This window comes from Bombyx mori, chromosome 2 (genome assembly GCF_030269925.1).
Source record: "Bombyx mori chromosome 2, ASM3026992v2".
NCBI lineage: Eukaryota > Metazoa > Arthropoda > Insecta > Lepidoptera > Bombycidae > Bombyx > Bombyx mori.
Window position 1 is genome coordinate 6,839,209 of NC_085108.1, and position 18,457 is coordinate 6,857,665.

At 40.0% G+C, this 18,457-nt stretch overlaps 1 protein-coding gene across 2 annotated transcripts; it reads left to right on the plus strand.

The window, feature by feature from the left end:
• Positions 1–1,017: 1,017 nt before the first annotated feature.
• Positions 1,018–17,797, plus strand: LOC101740161 (aldo-keto reductase AKR2E4-like). Of its 2 annotated transcripts, XM_004933264.3 has the most exons (8): positions 1,018–1,140; positions 3,139–3,352; positions 9,607–9,690; positions 11,664–11,846; positions 12,690–12,806; positions 14,606–14,773; positions 15,372–15,575; positions 17,006–17,797. In XM_004933264.3, exons 2-8 carry the CDS (start codon positions 3,344–3,346, stop codon positions 17,264–17,266), a joined length of 1,026 nt encoding a protein of 341 aa, XP_004933321.1. In that variant the 5' UTR covers positions 1,018–1,140; positions 3,139–3,343; the 3' UTR covers positions 17,267–17,797. The 2 variants fall into 2 exon arrangements, with proteins under 2 accessions (XP_004933321.1, XP_062529499.1); XM_062673515.1 differs by lacking the exon at positions 1,018–1,140 and having other exon boundaries at positions 3,262–3,377; positions 9,573–9,690.
• The last annotated feature ends 660 nt before the right edge of the window (positions 17,798–18,457 follow it).

Consider the following 18,457-nt stretch of genomic DNA (forward strand, 5'->3'; position numbering starts at 1 on the left):
GACCGCAACTTCGGTCACGTGGTATATGTAGTTACTTTAGTTAGAGTAACGCTAAATTTTACCCGCTCTTCATTTAAAATGAAGTGAAAATATTTTTGAATAATAGAATGTTAAGGAGCTATTTAAGGTACCAAAATCACGCTTTTTAACAGACTTCAAAAGAGGAAGTTACCAATTCGACCATAATTTTTTTATCTATGTATGTTCAAAATTATGCTTTATTTTAGAACAAATTTGGTTAGCATAAAAAACGTTATAGTGAGCCAACCTTAATATATAGACATATGCTGTCACGGACTTTTTTTTAGAACTTGTAAAGGGGAATCATTTCGTCATACATTATTTTATGAAACTTTATCCGTTTCTGCAGCGCACGCAGCGGAAGCCCTCAAAAGGGTAAAATACCCCTCGTTTTTGAAACATTTTTTATTGGTGCTCCGCTTGTATTGGTCATAGCGTGATTTTATATAATATCATAGACTATAGCCTTCCTCAATAAATGAGCTATCTAACAGTAGTAGTTTAAGGTTAGCGCATTCAAACAAACAAACAAACTCTTCAGCTTTATAATATTAGTATATACAACATGTAACATAATTAACGCACACCCTGAAAGTAATTTGTTCAGAATCGGAATCTGGATCGATTTTGATTGTTTTTTATGTACCAATTTTTTTTTCTAAAATTTAGTTAAAACTAAGTAAATTACAGTCACCCTACACAGCTAGCTAAACAGTTCATAGAAACGAAAATGGAACGTAAGTCAGAGTATTAAGACTTTTTAAAATGAAATATCTAATTTGTAAAAAAATATATTATTTAATTAAAGAAATCTGATACTTATTTCAAGGCTAATAGTCTATTACAAAATAAAATACCTACGCACACAATACCAACAGCGACCGCCGGCACACAGCAACACTACGATACAAAAAAGAAAGCCACGTAATACAAAAATAATTACTATCCCTTTCTTTCGTCGGCTTAATATTCTTACAATAGACGGCAGGCTAATCCCGATGTTCGCGGCGCGGCGGCGACGCGGTTGCGTCGGCGGTGATCAAAGAAAAATCTAAACAACGAAGTCAACAAAATATTTTTGACAAGTCAGTCACGCCGCGTCCACCTTATCGTTAAGAGGTCAAGTGATAGTGCAAATAAAATATCTCCCGTATTTCGCTGTCTTTTCGGTCAGTGGCCTCCTAGATCAGCTGATTTGACGCCTCTCGACTTTTTTTGTGGGGGCGAATTAAATCGCTAGTTTATAACACACAGACAATAAGTGCCGAAGAACTAAAGAATAAGATAATAACACTGAAGTAGGAAACCTATGGAAATGAAACGTCAACAAAAAATTCGTGCCGCTGTGACGTCATCTGGCCACAAAACATGGCGGTTTTAGTGCTGCCCAGAAGATTTTAATGTTAGTAGGTTCTATCGATAAACGTTCTTGGCTTATTTTATTTTAAATATTGTTGAGTATGAATGTATTTCTAGAATTTATACTTTAATAGGAATTAAGTATATTGTTATGTGCAAAGATGATGTGATTTAGATATTATGTGAAATCTAAGACGAGTTCGTGCTTCAAATTTTCCAAGTAAACGATATGACGATTTTTAAAATTTGCTACACTGATTTTATAAAGTTGTCGTTTGCCGCAAAACATAAAGATATGGCATAGTACAGTGCCATCAGTCCATTTCTAGCATGCTGAATGTTATCGTATTTTGAGTACGTGTTTTTCTTAGACTATTACAATCTATTTTAATTGTTTTGCTGACTCTAAAGTCCGTAATTGACTACCGCAGTGCACCTCAAGGAAGGTGTACCGCACCAATTTTAAATTTATCAAGGGACCACGTGAAAAAAATACACCTACAGAACATTTATTCATTAATTACAAACGTCATTCCTTGTGACTTCCTCTCTAAAACCACTAAATTATTAAATATTTAACGAATTTACAATATTGTTTTACTCACTGCGGAATAAAACTATTTTATTTAAATAGTTCCGAAGAGATTTTGTCGGTAGCCTTTTTCCCGAAATATCTAAACAGAATGTCTAAATATGTTTTGATGACATATTTTAAAGAGGTATTTAATTAGTGTCATGATGAATAGATTCCGACCGAAAAATGGTATCCGATATTTCGGATTCAAATATATTATTAAGTGTATAATCTATGTTTCGGATGAGGGCTCCTTATTGAATTGAAATATATATAGATAATAGTGTTGGGGCATCGACCTTCTTGAGATCCTATAAAATATGTTTTAATTATTATTTTTGTATGTTTTAAGCATGATAAAATTAGAAATTTTATATAAGCAATCATATTAAATCGATATGAAAGTCAATAAATAATGTACAACCCAAAACAGACGGCCGAACTGACGTGACAATGACATTTGGCGCGCAAAACATGGCGGATTTTCGGCCTCATTAGACGGAGACGGAGACATTTACGTATATTCATGTTTCATTTTATGTACGCACTGAAATACTGTTATATTGTTTTCCTGCGAGTTAAAGTGCTGAGTAAGAACGAGATAGATATATGTTTATGTGTGTGCCTTCAAAATGGGTGCTATTTATTTATGCAATTGTACGTATAGAACAATATGTCGTGTCCCTACTATATAGGTCTATGGATAATAACCGCCTTTGAAAAAGTGAAAAGTGACATTGCAGTATTATCTAAAATAAAACAACAAATACGAAAACGGTCATTAAAGTGCATTGAACAAGGGGCGCGGCGAGTAGGTACATGTGTCTGTGTGTGCGTGCGCAGCGGAGTGTGAATCGGTGACCATTTTATTTCCACGAAATGGGAATAACTAATTTCACAAATAATCAATGTTAACGCACATATAAATAATATTTGGTGTATGCATAGCGTTTATACTATTAAAGTCTAATTGGGGTGTTTGAGGGTGTGCGTTAAATATGTTACACGTTGTATAATAATGCTGTTGCGAAATTTTGTCAATACATTTTATTACCATCTGTATTGACAAAATATAAAAAAAATACCCTGATAATTATGTAATATATGCTTGTTGTTTAAGCAAATTTTATAGTACATATCTAGTTTTCGTATTTATTATATTAAAATTTTTACTTTGACAACAGCGACCGGCGAAAATTGAAATTTTGTTCCGTCTGTATTTTGTGTTCTATGAGATATTTCTGTTTCGCTCGCACGACTGCTCAAGGTCACCCCGTTGCAAGCATTCACCGAAGAAGTAAGATATTAAAATATTGAACATTTTGTATCGATAACTCTGTTACGCCGGCTTACTTATTTCGTTATTAAAAATAATATAATTTATTGAAAATGGCTAAGGTACGTACCCAACGGACTATTTACTGTAATATTATTTTAAATAGTCTTTAATTATACATTTATTAATAATTAAAATTGCTTTTAGAGTTTAAGCTTGCGTTTTATTATGTCATTTTTGCAATTTTACATGAGAGCCATTTAAAGTTTAAGCTTTTGAAAAAAAATATCATGACAAAAAAATCTTCTATTATTTGAATGGAGTAAACTTAATTGAAGTTCAATTAAAATCATGGAATTGTTGATGCTGATACCAAATAAAACGGACCTTTAATAATAATTACAGAGATAAATGTCGCGGTTTTTAGCGTAATATCGCTCAAACCAAAATGGCCTTTCACCCTTCGGTTTGTTTAATTACATTGATTACCTACATGATAAATAATAGTTTAAAAAAAAAAACAAAAAAAAAATACGCTTTTATAAGAAATCCAACTAACAAATAAAAAATAAATTTTAATAAATTTGAATTAAAAATAGTGTAAGAAAAAATGATTTTATTGTAAAAAAGTGTGGGGTGCATGGTATCAGTAATTATAAATATTTTATGAACAGATATGGTAGAAGGGTTATTTTGTTAATATCCTGTAAAGCAAGGCACGCTTTTTTTGATGGTAGATTCTGCGAAGCACGGCTCTTGCTAGGGCTAGTGTTAGCAACGTCGTCAGGTTTGAGCCCCGTGAGCTCTACTATTAGCTCGGCGAATCTAGAATAACCTCTCAAGGTTACTAGAATAGGTAGAAAAAAAAAAAACAAAAACAATGTTTTCAGACGTCAATTCTTTCGTGTTAATTAAGACGTTTGTAACCTTGATGAAAATTCTTAAATAATACAAACTCTTGTGTTTGGAAAAAAAAATTGAAATTAATACGAATATTCGATATATTTTTTTAAAACACATGATAGTAGTAATTATCAAGAGTATTTATTAGTTTTTATTATCAAGAGAACGTTTTGTAGATTCCATAGAGAATATGTTTTTTTGCGTTAATTTTTTCTCTGCGATTAATGATTTAGTATATTAATAAAATTATAAATCTCGATTGCGTTTTTTTTTATTGCTTAGCTGGGTGGACGAGCTCACAGCCCACCTGGTGTTAAGTGGTTACTGGAGCCCATAGACATCCACAACGTGAATGCGCCACCCATCTTGAGATATAAGTTCTAAGGTCTCAAGTATAGTTACAAGGGCTGTCCCACCCTTCAAACCAAAACGCATTACTGCTTCACGGCAGAAATAGGCAGGGTGGTGCTACCCGCGCGGACTCCCAAGAGGTCCTACCACCAGTAATTACGCAAATTATAATTTTGCGGGTTTCATTTTTATTACACGATGTTATTCCTTCACCGTGAAAGTCAATCGTGAACGTGAGTTGAGTACGTATTTCATTAGAAAAATTGGTACCCGCCTGCGGGATTCGAACACCGGTGCATCGCTCAACACGAATGCACCGGACGTCTTATCCTTTAGGCCACGACGACTTTACGCCAAATGTGATTTGGTAGCATTATTAACGTGACCATACGTCCCGATTTGGGTGGGACAGTCCCGCTTTCGGCCATTCTGTCCCGTTTTCCCCAGTTTTTTTTTTATTGCTTAACTGGGTGGACGAGCTCACAGCCCACCTGGTGTTAAGTGGTTACTGGAGCCCAGAGACATCTACAACGTAAATGCGCCACCCACCTTGAGATACAAGTTCTAAGGTCTCAGTATAAGTGACATAGTTTCGCTTTTGCAAACAGACCAAACAATAAATTTATTTTTCAATTCAACATAGAGCTAGAATTGTTCAAATGGGCTAATTTAACAAAAGAGGTACAGACTATTATAGATTACTAACTATTTTTTGTTTAGTGCTTTTGTGTTATTCTATCTTTTATAAGAAAATAATTGTAAAGCACTAAATACTTTTTTTATTATATAATTTCGCTGATGTCCCGCTTTGACAATAAAAAATAATGGTCACGTTAAGCATGATTCACACGAGTGTTATAATTAGAACGGTAGTGTTTTTTTCCTCCATCTTTCCGTGTTTCGCTGGCATCTATAAAACCGGAGACAGGAAACATTGTATCATTGAAATAATCGTATAGTTACGTAAATATGTGACTGTGATGGCTTATAGTTAGCCGCATCATACCGAAAAATTGGGATAAATCATTCTGGAATCACTTTTCAGTTTATCAAGGAGAAACAAAAAGGATTATGTAGTAACAACGAATATCTGCATACGTATTTCCAGTTCGAGACGCTGTAGCCATCTCCTTCATGCTTGCTTTATTTAGAGGGAGATGGCAATAGAATAATTATAATCTGTTCTCCGAAATATTCTGGTCGTGTATGCTATGCATTTGCCTTTCAAAATCGTCCACGATTGTTTGAATTTTCAATGTATTTTTTTTAAATGTAGCTTAGGAACTCATTCTTTAATTAAAAATCATTTTTGGCGGGAAATTGCTTGTCAAATCTTTTTTTTAATGCAACTGTTTTATTTTGTGTGTTACACAAAACGATCCACATAAACTTTTTTTTTTCCCTAAGCTGATAGCCTTGAGATGCTATTTCAGCGTAACCTTAACTAGTAGGTGAGCTCGCGGGGCTCAAACCTGACGACGTTGCTAACACGAACCCTAGCAAGAGCAGTGCTTCGCAGAATCTACCGCCGGATCGGAAACGCGACCCACTGAAAAGATCCGGCGAGAAACTCAGTGGGCTGTGTCTGAGAGTTAATTTACTCGTCGAGCCCTTCGTCGCAAGCGACGGGTTCGACGAGGACGATAACCGGTGCTTCAGGTACCTAAAAGCACCGTTAGTGGATCGGGAGGATCCGAGATGACGTGTTTTGGGCGACGTCGACTGCTTTCCATTCTGTCCGCAGGATCGGGAATGTAGTTACCGGCGGCCACGATGAGAGGGTTCTCGTGTCGTGCCGCTTTATCGAAGTGGCCACATAAACGTTGCGTGGGGTGGACGTATTTCTTAAATTCGCTTTGATTACACAATATCTTATCGCATCGATGGATAATCTGACATTAGATGTGAGCCCTGATAATTTTGAGACCAAATTTATCATCTTTCTAGAAATCACTAGGATGAAAAAAGCTAATGACAAACTGTTATGTAGTCGTCCACGTAAAGTCGAAATGCCCAAGAATACCGGATAAAATAATTGGAAAACTAAGATTATAAACTATGCAGGGCTTACACAATACTAGGTATTAAACCTCTTGTCGTGGCCACCGTTAACTACATATAGGACCCAGGCGACGGGACAAAGCAAAGCCAACGTCGCCTAAAGCATGTCGGATCCCCGGATACACTCTGGTTGTTTTTAGAACCTTCAAGCACCGGTCACCGTCCTCTTCGACGTGCGAATTAGCCCACAGACACAACCCACTGAGTTTCACGCCGGGTCTTCTCAGTGGGTCGAGATTCCGCTTTGAGGGTAGATTCAGCGAAGCAGTGCTCTTGCTGCAGCTAGTGTTAGCTAGCCATTCTCTCAAGTTGAGCCCGTTAGCTCATCTACCCGTCAGTGCGTAGCTGGAATAGTCCCTTAGGTACCAACGATTAGGTAGGAAAAAAAGTATTGTGTTATCCGTACCGATACCGCTTCAGCTATGTCACAAAAGTGTTTTTAAGCTCTTTTAAGTTCAAGAAATTGAGTTGTCAGGTTTCCTTTGGAGGCGCTCGGGCAGCTATTAGGAAATTCCATCCCTCCTGGCTGAGCCCGTGCTCGCTCACCCATCGCTGGTGAAGCTGGAAAGGCCTCCGGGCCATCAGTAATCCCTTATTCATAAAAAAAGGGTGTGGTAAACACCGGCTCAGTCAAATTTGTTTAACCGCTCAGCAAATATCCAGAGAGCTTGGCTGGAGAAGTGTCAAGACATCTACCACATAGCCCTGAACTGATACATTTTCCTCTGTTGCGATTTTACGAACTTAAAGTGTACGTTACGTTGCGTACGTCAAGTCTTGAAGCAGCTTTAAGTTAAAGAGGACTGGCATCTGTGGCGGTCTCTTTAGAAGTCTTAATGCAGCTTTAAGTTAAAGAGGACTGTCATTTGTGGCGGTCTCTTTAGAAGTCTTGAAGCAGCTTTAAGTTAAATACGACTGTCATCTGTGGCGGTCTCTTTAGAAGTCTTAATGCAGCTTTAAGTTAAAGAGGACTGTCATCTGTGACGGTCTCTTTAGAAGTCTTAATGCAGCTTTAAGTTAAAGAGGACTGTCATCTGTGGCGGTCTCTTTAGAAGTCTTAATGCAGCTTTAAGTTAAAGAGGACTGTCATCTGTGGCGGTCTCTTTAGAAGTCTTGAAGTAGCTTTAAGTTAAAGAGGACTGTCATCTGTGGCGGTCTCTTTAGAAGTCTTGAAGTAGCTTTAAGTTAAAGAGGACTGTCATCTGTGGCGGTCTCTTTAGAAGTCTTGAAGTAGCTTTAAGTTAAAGAGGACTGTCATCTGTGGCGGTCTCTTTAGAAGTCTTGAAGTAGCTTTAAGTTAAAGAGGACTGTCATCTGTGACGGTCTCTTTAGAAGTCTTGAAGTAGCTTTAAGTTAAAGAAGACTGTCATCTGTGGCGGTCTCTTTAGAAGTCTTAATGCAGCTTTAAGTTAAAGAGGACTGGCATCTGTGGCGGTCTCTTTAGAAGTCTTAATGCAGCTTTAAGTTAAAGAGGACTGTCATCTGTGACGGTCTCTTTAGAAGTCTTAATGCAGCTTTAAGTTAAAGAGGACTGTCATCTGTGACGGTCTCTTTAGAAGTCTTAATGCAGCTTTAAGTTAAAGAGGACTGGCATCTGTGGCGGTATCTTTAGAAGTCTTGAAGCAGCTTTAAGTTAAAGAGGACTGTCATCTGTGGCGGTCTCTTTAGAAGTCTTGAAGCAGCTTTAAGTTAAAGAGGACTGTCATCTGTGGCGGTATCTTTAGAAGTCTTTTGAAGCAGCTTAAGAGGACTGTCATCTGTGGCGGTATCTTTAGAAGTCTTGAAGCAGCTTTAAGTTAAAGAGGACTGTCATCTGTGGCGGTCTCTTTAGAAGTCTTGAAGCAGCTTTAAGTTAAAGAGGATTGGTATCTGTGGCGGTCTCTTTAGAAGTCTTGTAGAAGCTTTAAGTTAAAGAGGACTGTCATCTGTGGCGGTCTCTTTAGAAGTCTAAATGCAGCTTTAAGTTAAAGAAGACTGTCTGTCTGTGGCGGTCTGCCAAAACTACTCTGGGCAGTTCTTTGGTCAGAGACCTCAATATATCTAGAGCAATAGAATTGTGTCAACCTATCAAGTGGCACATCGCTATTTGCGGGTAGTAAGGCGTATTGTGGAACTCACATGAGTAGGTACATACTATTTCTCAACTTCTTTATTTAATAAGCAACTCTTAAATGATTAATTGGCGTTAAAAAAATAAATAAGCCGTGTCGAATTTTTCGTTAAAAAGAAACAAACATATTTGAAACACGAAACGGAGGTCTTAATGAGAAAATTGAACGGTAAACATATTTAAACACCTGAATAAAGTTTATACAAGTGCTTGTTTATTTTCAAATTGAATGTTAGCGAAGGTTAAGTTAGAATATATTCTAATTTGCTTATCAACCAGCCAGTAAATAGAAAACGGAATTAGTCACGGAGGGAATACGCGTACTGAAGGAGACTCATTGAAATTCTCCGACTATGGAACTATTAGATGGGTGGACGAGCTCACAGCCCACCTGGTGTTAAGTGGTTACTGGAGTCCATACACATCTACAAGGTAAATGCGCCACCCACCTTGAGATATAAGTTCTAAGGTCTCAAGTATAGTTACAACGGCTGCCCCGCCCTTCAAACCGAAACGCATTACTGCTTCACGGCAGAAACAGGCAGGGCGGTGGTACCTACCCGTGCGGACTCCCAAGAGGTCCTACCACCAGTGATTACGCAAATTATAATTTTGCGGGTTTGATTTTTATTACACGATGTTATTCCTTCACCGTGGAAGTCAATCGTGAACATTTGTTGAGTACGTATTTCATTAGAAAAATTGGTACCCGCCTGCGGGATTCGAACACCGGTGTATCGCTACACACGATGCACCGGACGTCTTATCCTTTAGGCCACGACGACGACGGTGGTATGTAAGCTCGTCCACCCAACAAAGCAATAAAAAAAAATTCGAAGTCAAAATTTTTGAAGGTTTCACTTCTAACAGGTGTGAATTGTACACAATGGACACGTGTTTTTGTTTGTTTTGAATAGACCACAGAGTTACATGTGCTGTTTCGGTTTTCAGGTATCGATTCCAACGATTAAATTGAACAATGGAATCGAATTCCCGGCCCTCGGCTACGGGACCTGGCTAGGACTGAACGATAAGGTACGTATATACTTTTTTTTTTTACGATTTTATTGACATTAAGGCCTCCTCCTCCGTGCGTCGTATTCCTCAGTTCTGAAGATCATGACCTTTACTGAGCACTTTTGTTAGGACTACGTTCCTCCATTCACTTCTGTCCTCCGCGCAGTGGATAGCGACATTGATGCTGGCTTCCAAAGTCGTCTTAATCTGGTTGGATCAGCGCATGGGACTACGCCCCCTAGGCCTCTTTGCTTCCACTTTGCAGGTGATGAGAAGTCTTTCGAGATTGTCACCCTTTTTCCTCGCAACAAGGCAAAACATCTATATATTAATACGTGAAGCAAAAACTTTGTATCCCTTTTTATGAAAATTGCGCGGACTGAGGGGTATGAAATTTACCACACTTATAGAGAACTAGACGATGATAACGCCATCTTGTTGTGTCTTTAAAGCGGTTAGTTGCCCTCAATTAAGAAAAATAGTATTATTATTCGCTATTAGATGTCAGGAAGAGTCATAAAGTTGATTATCGATAAAGTTGATTATTGAAAACACGAATAAAACAACATTTTCTGAAAATAAATCGTAGCTAGATCGATTTATCGCCCCCGAAATCCCCTCTAAACTAAATTTTATGAAAATCGTTAGAGCCGTTTCCGAGATTCAGATTATATAGGTATATATTAATATACAAGAATTGCTCGTTTAAAGGTATACCCTCTTATAAGATATAGAGAAGGAGTGCACAATGCTTATATATTTTTTAAAACAATGCATGAAAGATACATTAAATCAATAAAGAAAACATTACACACACTACCATGTATTTGACACACACACACGCATGCATACTATTTGTTTATTGTCAAACTTTTCTTATTGCATAAAGTCTATGGTCAAATTGAGAATAGATTAAATATTGTTTGTCTTTGTTAATAATATTTTTCTATAGTGTAGTCTTGGCGAAATTTGTGATTATAGAAGTATAATAGTCATTGAAAATAGAATCATAATAGTGTATAAACTTATAATTTCTATATATAAAAATGAATTGCTGTTCGTTAATCTCGCTAAAACTCGAAAACGGCTCGACCGATTTGGCTAATTTTGGTCTTAAATTGTTTGTGGAAGTCTTGAGAAGGTTTAAAAGGTATATAAATAAGAAAACATTCGGAATTAAATAAAAAGAACAATTTTGTTTTTCCTTTGATGTGTCCCCCGTCGGACGGATTTCTTTTGTTTGTTTTGAGTTTATTTTATACAAAAGTTTAGGTCTTTTATTTATCGATTGAGGCACTACGAAGTCTGCCGGGTCAGCTAGTTTCAAATAATGATGTCGAATTTCGACTACCGGGCGACCACTAGTTTAAATACAAATGTGTGTTATCGAAGAAGTGGAGTGTGTCTTCTATTCGCGTGAATGTTGGGTATATGGAGGGGCGAAGTCTACTGAAGAATTCTCCCGAGTTTGGAAAGACGTTCTCTGAGTGTTTTACCAGAATACTGCGATTGATGATTGGCATTGACTGGTAGTAGGCGATATTGCTCATCTAGTTTTTACCATCGCACCGCTCGCTGACGAAGCAGACTTCATCCATACAACCTGGAGCCACTGCGTTCATCCACAGTGCGTTTCCAGAGATCTTTTTTGCCACGTACCATCCGGCTATGGAATGAGCTCCCCTCCACGCTGTTTCCTAAGCGCTATGACATGTCCTTCTTCAAACGAGGCTTGTGAAGAGTATTTAACGTTAGGCAGCGGCTTGGCTCTGCCTGGCATTGCTGAAGTCCATGGGCGACGGTAACCACTCACCATCAGGTGGGACGTATGCTCGTCTACTTACAAAGGCAAAAAAGCATTGTTCAACAAAAAAAATGGTGATTAGCGGCATGCTTATGTGTAATCGATTTGAGACTATTCTCCTCATGATCTAGAGACTTTGAGGTCGTTTTTTGTCCTCTCGTTTCAAGAACTAATCTCTGGTTTTCAGATGGAATTCGAAATCACGGACGCGCGTAAACTACAGGACGCATTATCGTACGCCATCGATATAGGTTATCGACATATCGACACGGCGCATCTCTACCGAGTCGAGCCGGAGGTCGGGGAAGTTATAAATAAAAAAATTAAGGACGGTGTTGTCAAACGCGAAGACATTTTTGTTACTACAAAGGTCTGTTGTATCCTGTACCACATTTTTTTTTCTTTTTTTTTTTTAGCTAATGTAAATTGTCTATATTCTGCCTACTAAAGGCAATAGGATGTCTTGTGAGTCCACACGGGTAGGTAACACCGCCCTACCTAATTCTGCCGTGAAGCAATGCGTTTTGGCTTGAAGGGCAGCCGTTGTACTGTAAAAATTGAATTGTGTGTCTCAAATGAGGTCACAGTTCTGCAAGCATATCTTGTATAGCATAGAACGAACCTTGGAATCACATGGTGTCGGATAGCTGTAGCAAACTATAGATTTGGCAACGTGACTCCGGCCCCCAACCTTGAGACATTAGGTCTGCGGTGACAAAGTTAGTTTGTCTTATTGAATGCTCCTCATATCCCGGTCAGCCTAACTAGGATGTAAGGAGCCGCAAAATTTCACTGAACTTCAGACTTGTTACATTCTACCGTATGTATGTAGAACTTAGGTCAATGACCGCATGCGTGCGCTGTTTAATTTGTCATACATTGCGTGGCAAAACTTTTCGTCTTCGCTTTTTTTTTATTGCTTAAATGGTTGAACCAGCTCACAGCCCAGCTGGTGTTAAGTGGTTACTGGAGCCCATAGACATCTATAACGTAAATGCGCCGCCCACCTTGAGATAAGTTCTATGGTCTCAGTATAGTTACAACGGCTGGCCCACCCTTCAAACCGAAACGCATTACTACTTCACGGCAGCGACAGGTGGGGTGGTGGTACCTACACCCGTGCGGACTCACAAGAGGTCCTACCACCAGTAAAATTCGGGAACCGGTTTCGGGAATCCCAGTGTATACTTTGAATAAACCTTCCTGCGAATAGGTGTGGCACCACCACCACAAGCAAGCGGACGTCGAGGTGGCGGTGCGCGACTGCCTCAGGAGACTGAATCTGGAGTACGTGGACTTGGTATTGGTGCACTGGCCAATGTCGATCTCGGTGAGTTTGTCGATGCTTACCTAAAGTTAATTTGTGATTCGCATAATTTGTATATCTATATATTAATACGTGAAGCAAAAACTTTGTATCCCTTTTTAAGAAAATCGCGCGGACGGAGGTGTATGAAATTTTCCACACTTAAAGAGAATATAGAGAAGGAGTGCACAATGTTAATATTTTTTTCAAAATAAAACTTAAAAGATACGTTAAATCAATAAAAAAAAATACACACACTATACTCTTTCTTTATTGTCAAACTTTACCACTTCGATAAAGCGGCACGACACGAGAACCCTCTCATCGTGGCCGCCGGTAACTACATTCCCGATCCTGCGGACAGAATGGAAAGCAGTCGACGTCGCCCAAAACACGTCATCTCGGATCCTCCCGATCCACTAACGGTGCTTCTAGGTACTTCAAGCACCGGTCACCGTTCTCGTCGAACCCGTCGCTTGCGACGAAGGGCTCGACGAGTAAATTAACTCTCAGACACAGCCCACTGAGTTTCTCGCCGGATCTTCTCAGTGGGTCGCGTTTTCGATCCGGTGGTAGATTCTGCGAAGCACGGCTCTTGCTAGGGTTCGTGTTAGCATCGTCGTCAGGTTTGAGCCCCGTGAGCTCACCTACTAGCCACGGTTACGCTGAAATAGCCTCTCAAGTCTATCAGCTTGGGTAGGAAAAAAAAATCAAATGTTATTTAATGCTTAACACTAAACATACCATAACGGGTCAAATAACCCATTCTGAACTTTTGCATTGAAAATTCACGTATCATCTTATTGCTTTTGCACATAATCACCATTTTACTGAGATTATATTTCATCCCATATATTAACAGGTCAAAAAATCCTTTTTTCTCCTACCGACGCCGAAAGCTCGGTTTTCCTCCCGCAGTACAGGGAAGAAAGTGTAACTTTTCCCTCCTGGGTACTGACAAGTGCGCATGCGCGTTAGTGTTCACGTCTGCTCTCACGCACCTAACATTCTCCGCCATTGTTGTGCTCGGGTAATTTTCAATATTGTGTTTAGTGTAAAAGTGAAATAAACAAAAGGCAATAAAATTTAATAGTGAAGTACTAAACAAAGATGAGTTCATCAGACAGTTCTTATTCAATTAGTAGTAGTTTATTTAAAAATTAAAAAACGGTTAAATTGTTTTTTTATGAGTACGGGGGTCTCCGCCCCCCCTACCCCGGCCAGGGCTTCGCCCCTACACTCCGGCTTGGTACTCCACGAACTTTCGGCCTGGTAGGTGAAAAAGTTGTATGTGCAAAGTTGCAAACACGCTGGAGGATATGTCCAACTTTTCTCCCGCGGTGCACAATGTACTATTAAAAAAAAATACATGTGTGCAATTCACACGTGGTAGAAGTGAAACCTTCCAAAATTAAAATACAATTATCCTAAACGTCTTAAGTATATGTAAAATTTTGTCATTAGTAAATAATTGTAAGGTAGTTCCCTCTGTGAATTGATATTTTAATTTCACGTATAATCCTAAATTAAAATTCACTACAAGAGCTTTCATACACACGTTAGTATTAAAAAATCTCACAGATGGCGCTGTATTAAATAGTATGTATATTTCTGTCTCATTCTTTGCTGGCTTCATCCTACACATTTTTGTATTTGTGTCTCTTACCTGTCGTTTTTTCCGTTGCATCCGGTTTGAAATCACAACGATTCTAAAGAAGTTTTCACTTCAAAAAATCGTAACTTCTCAAAGTAGGGTAGTTGAAAGTTAACAATGAAAAGTTCGAAACTTAAATAAAAAGGTTCGATTCCGTTTGATATTACAGCAAGAAGGGGTAGACGAAAATATCGACTACCTGGAGACGTGGAGAGGGTTTGAGGAGGTCCTCAAGAAGGGACTGACCAGGTCCATCGGCGTGTCCAACTTCAACATCGAACAGATGAAGAGGTTACTAGCCAACTGCAACGTGCCGCCCGCCGTCAACCAGATCGAGGTAAACACGGAACGGTCACACAACGTAAACTTTGTTATGTTTATCTACAGCCCTTTGATGTCCACTGCTGGGCGTATGGCGAATTAAACCCACAATTATAATTGGTGGTAGGACGTCTTTTGAGTTCACACGAGTAGGTACTCTGCCTATTTAGACCGTGAAGCAGTAATGCGTTAAGGTTTGAAGGGTGGAGCAGCCGTTGTAATTATACTGGGACCTTCTTCGATCAGTAGTATTCTTGATCGAAGGGGACCTTAGAACTTATATCTCAAGGCGGCATTTACGTTGTAGATTTCTATAGGCTCCGGTAACCATTTAACACCAGGTCTTTAAATAGATCCTTTTTCATGCCGTAATTTTCGATCGCCAGCCATTCCTATCCACGTCTGCCCCGCCGTCTTAAGGTTCTCATAAGGAACGGCGAAACAAACACCACTTTCATATCTTTTTATATATTCTGAAATTTTGACATCTTTACTGCCAAAATATATGAATTAAGTAGTGATTAAATACGTGTGTCTCAAAGCACGGCTTCCACCAGTCCATGGACCACAGAAATCAAGGGATCGACCGTCTCACTTTAATGCGGCCTTTACAGATCAACCTAAATCTCGGTCAGAAGGAATTGGTGGACTACTGTCAGTCCAAGGGCGTGGTGGTGGTCGCGTACTCGCCATTCGGAACGATGGTGCCGTCCAGAAACTACCCGGACAGTCCGGAGCCTAAGATGGACAATCCCACGATGCTCTCGATAGCGAAGAAACACGGGAAGACCGTCACTCAGATCGCCTTAAGATATTTGGTGAGTAATTTCTACCTTCTAGCTGGCAGTGTGTGGTCGTGGCACGCGGACAACATCAGAGCCACAGCCAATCGCTGGCTATCCTTCGCACCTCCCGCCATCGGAGCAGAGTTCATCCATATTATCTGGAACCGCTGCGTTCAACGACAGTGCGTTTCCAGAGGTATTTTTTGCCACGTACCATCCGACTATGGAATGAGCTCCCCTCCACGGTGTTTCCCGAGCCGAGACGACATGTCCTTCTTCAAACGAGGCTTGTGGAGTGTATTAAGCGGTAGGCAGCGGCTTGGCTCTGCCTCTGGCATTGCTGATGTCCATGGGCGAAGGTAACCACTCACCATCAGGTGGGCCGTATGCTCGTCTGCCTACAAGGGCAATAAAGAGGACTTGTCCTGGCGCTCAGGAACTACTTCCAGCTAATTGCAAGGTGAATAGGAAAACGGTCTTTGGAAATTGGGTAGACTTGAAAGGATTAAGACGTTACACCCCCGACTTTTACATCCTTACTCAATGACCAAGGTGATCCAGTTTGAACCTCAGCCAAGAAGAACCACCAAACTCTACCAGACCCGTCTTTCATATTTCCTTTCCAGATCATACAATAGTTCTTTAGCAGCAGCCACTTGTACTGATGATAATACGTCTTGTGAGATGGATAGGTACCACCACCCTGCCAATTACTGCTGTTAAACAGTCATGATTATAAAGGATGGAACATTATCACATGAATGCAACAACAGTTATATATTCCAGTACCAGCGCGGTATCGTGTCTATACCGAAGACTAGACTATAGATTAGTATAAGTCATGATAATCGCCTTATCGTCATGATAATCGCCTTATCGTAGCCGCCGCTGACTACTCCCCGAATCCTGATCATGCAGAAGTCAGTCACCGTCAACGCCCTAGACACGTCCTTACGGATCCATCAGATCCAATAACCTTTGCATTAGAAGCCTTCAGCTCTAACACTAGGAGCAGGCTTAGGGACCCTGGTAACCGTACTCGTCGAATTCGACAAAGAGTTCGCCGTGCAACCTAACCCATGAATCAGCTCGCTGAGTTTCTCGTAGGATCTTCTCAGCGGGTCGCGATTCCGATCCGTTAGTAGATTCATTCGCGAAGCAGCTGCTTTTGAGCTGTTAGGTCTCCTTCGGAGGCGCTCGGGTAGCTGTTAGCAAATCCCACCCCTCCTGGCTGAGCCTTTGCTCGACCACCTGTCCTGGTGAAACTGGAAAGGCCTCCGGGCCACAAGTATTCCTTCAATCATTAAAAAAAAAAAGATTAGTATAGATTAGTGTAGATTAGTATAGATTAGTGTAGATTAGTGTAGATTAGTATAGATTAGTATAGATTAGTATAGATTAGCATACATTAGTATAAATTAGCATAGATTACTATAGATGAATGTCGTATATTGTAATTCCAGTACCAGCGCGGGATCGTGTCTATACCGAAGACTGTGACTAAGAGCAGAGTGCTGGAGAACGCCTCGATCTTCGACTTCCAGCTGGACGACGAGGACGTCGCCACCCTGGCGCAGTTCGACAACGGCTTCCGGACGATCAGGCCGCTGTTCTGGCAGCCCTACGAGAACTACCCCTTCGATGTGGTCCTTGGACAAGAGCACGAAGACATACCGATCTCTTTGCTCAAGTGGAAGAATGGAGTCAACGGCGACATCGAATAATTCGGTCACTTGTTATAATTCGTGCAGCATTTTATTATTGTTTAACTTTACACGCTTAAGGTACTGCGCAGATTTAATGCCTAAAGCATTCTCTATCAGTCAATCAATGATGGCTAAGAGCAGTGTTTCTCAACCTTTTTTGTGCCATGCCCCCACTGTAACACTTCTAAAATTTGTATACATGCCCCCATACATAATTTTTAACATCAAAAAATAGATTTTTTCACTTAAGAAACATAAATGATATGTTTTAGGCTTTAGAAATCACTATGAAATTGTTCTCAAAACATATAATAAAAAACTTAAATTCAAATTTCAAAATAATTTTAATACAGATTTTCTATATTCATTTAGTGCGATTGTCCCCCTTAATTATCAAATTGCCCCCTTATGGGGCCCCACTTTGGGAAACACTGGCTTAGAGAGTTCCGTGATACGGTCTGAGTCAACCAAGGGTGCTCGCTTTTTCACACCGATGCTGTATCGAAACTGTAACCGTATTGATGATTTAAATAAATAAATAAATAAAAAGTAGTTTTATTTACTCGAAGGCTAAAGAAGAGGTGTCATTTTTATCATTGACCAGCTGTGCATGCTGCTTCTCACAAACTCAGTGGGCTGTGTCTGTGGGTTAATTTACTCGTCGAACCCTTCGTCGCGCTGGACGGGTTCGACGAGAATGATGAGCGGTGCTTGAGGTACCGAAAAGCACCGCTTAGTGGATCGGGAGGATCAGAAATTCCGTGCTTAGAGCGACGGCGACTGTTTACCGGTTCGATCCCCCGGATCGGGTATATAGCTACCGGCAGCGACGGTTAAAGAGCTATCGTGTCGCGCCGCTTTTTTAAAGTAGCGCTCCGACTTTTTTTTCCTACCTAAGCGCCCGGTCATCGTTCTCGTCGAACCCGTCGCTTGCGATGAAGGGCTCGACGAATAAATTAACCCTCAGACACAGCCCACTGAGTTTCTCGCCGGATCTTCTCAGTGGGTCGCGTTTCCGATCCGGTAGTAGGTTCTGCGAAACACTGCTCTTGCTAGGGTCAGTATTAGCATCACTCCGGTTTGAGCCCCGTGAGCTCACCTACTAGTTAAGGTTACGCTGAAATAGCCTCTCAAGGCTATCAGCTTAGGTAGGGAAAAAAAATTGAATTATAATGTTAAACATAATTACATCATTAGTACCAAAAAAAG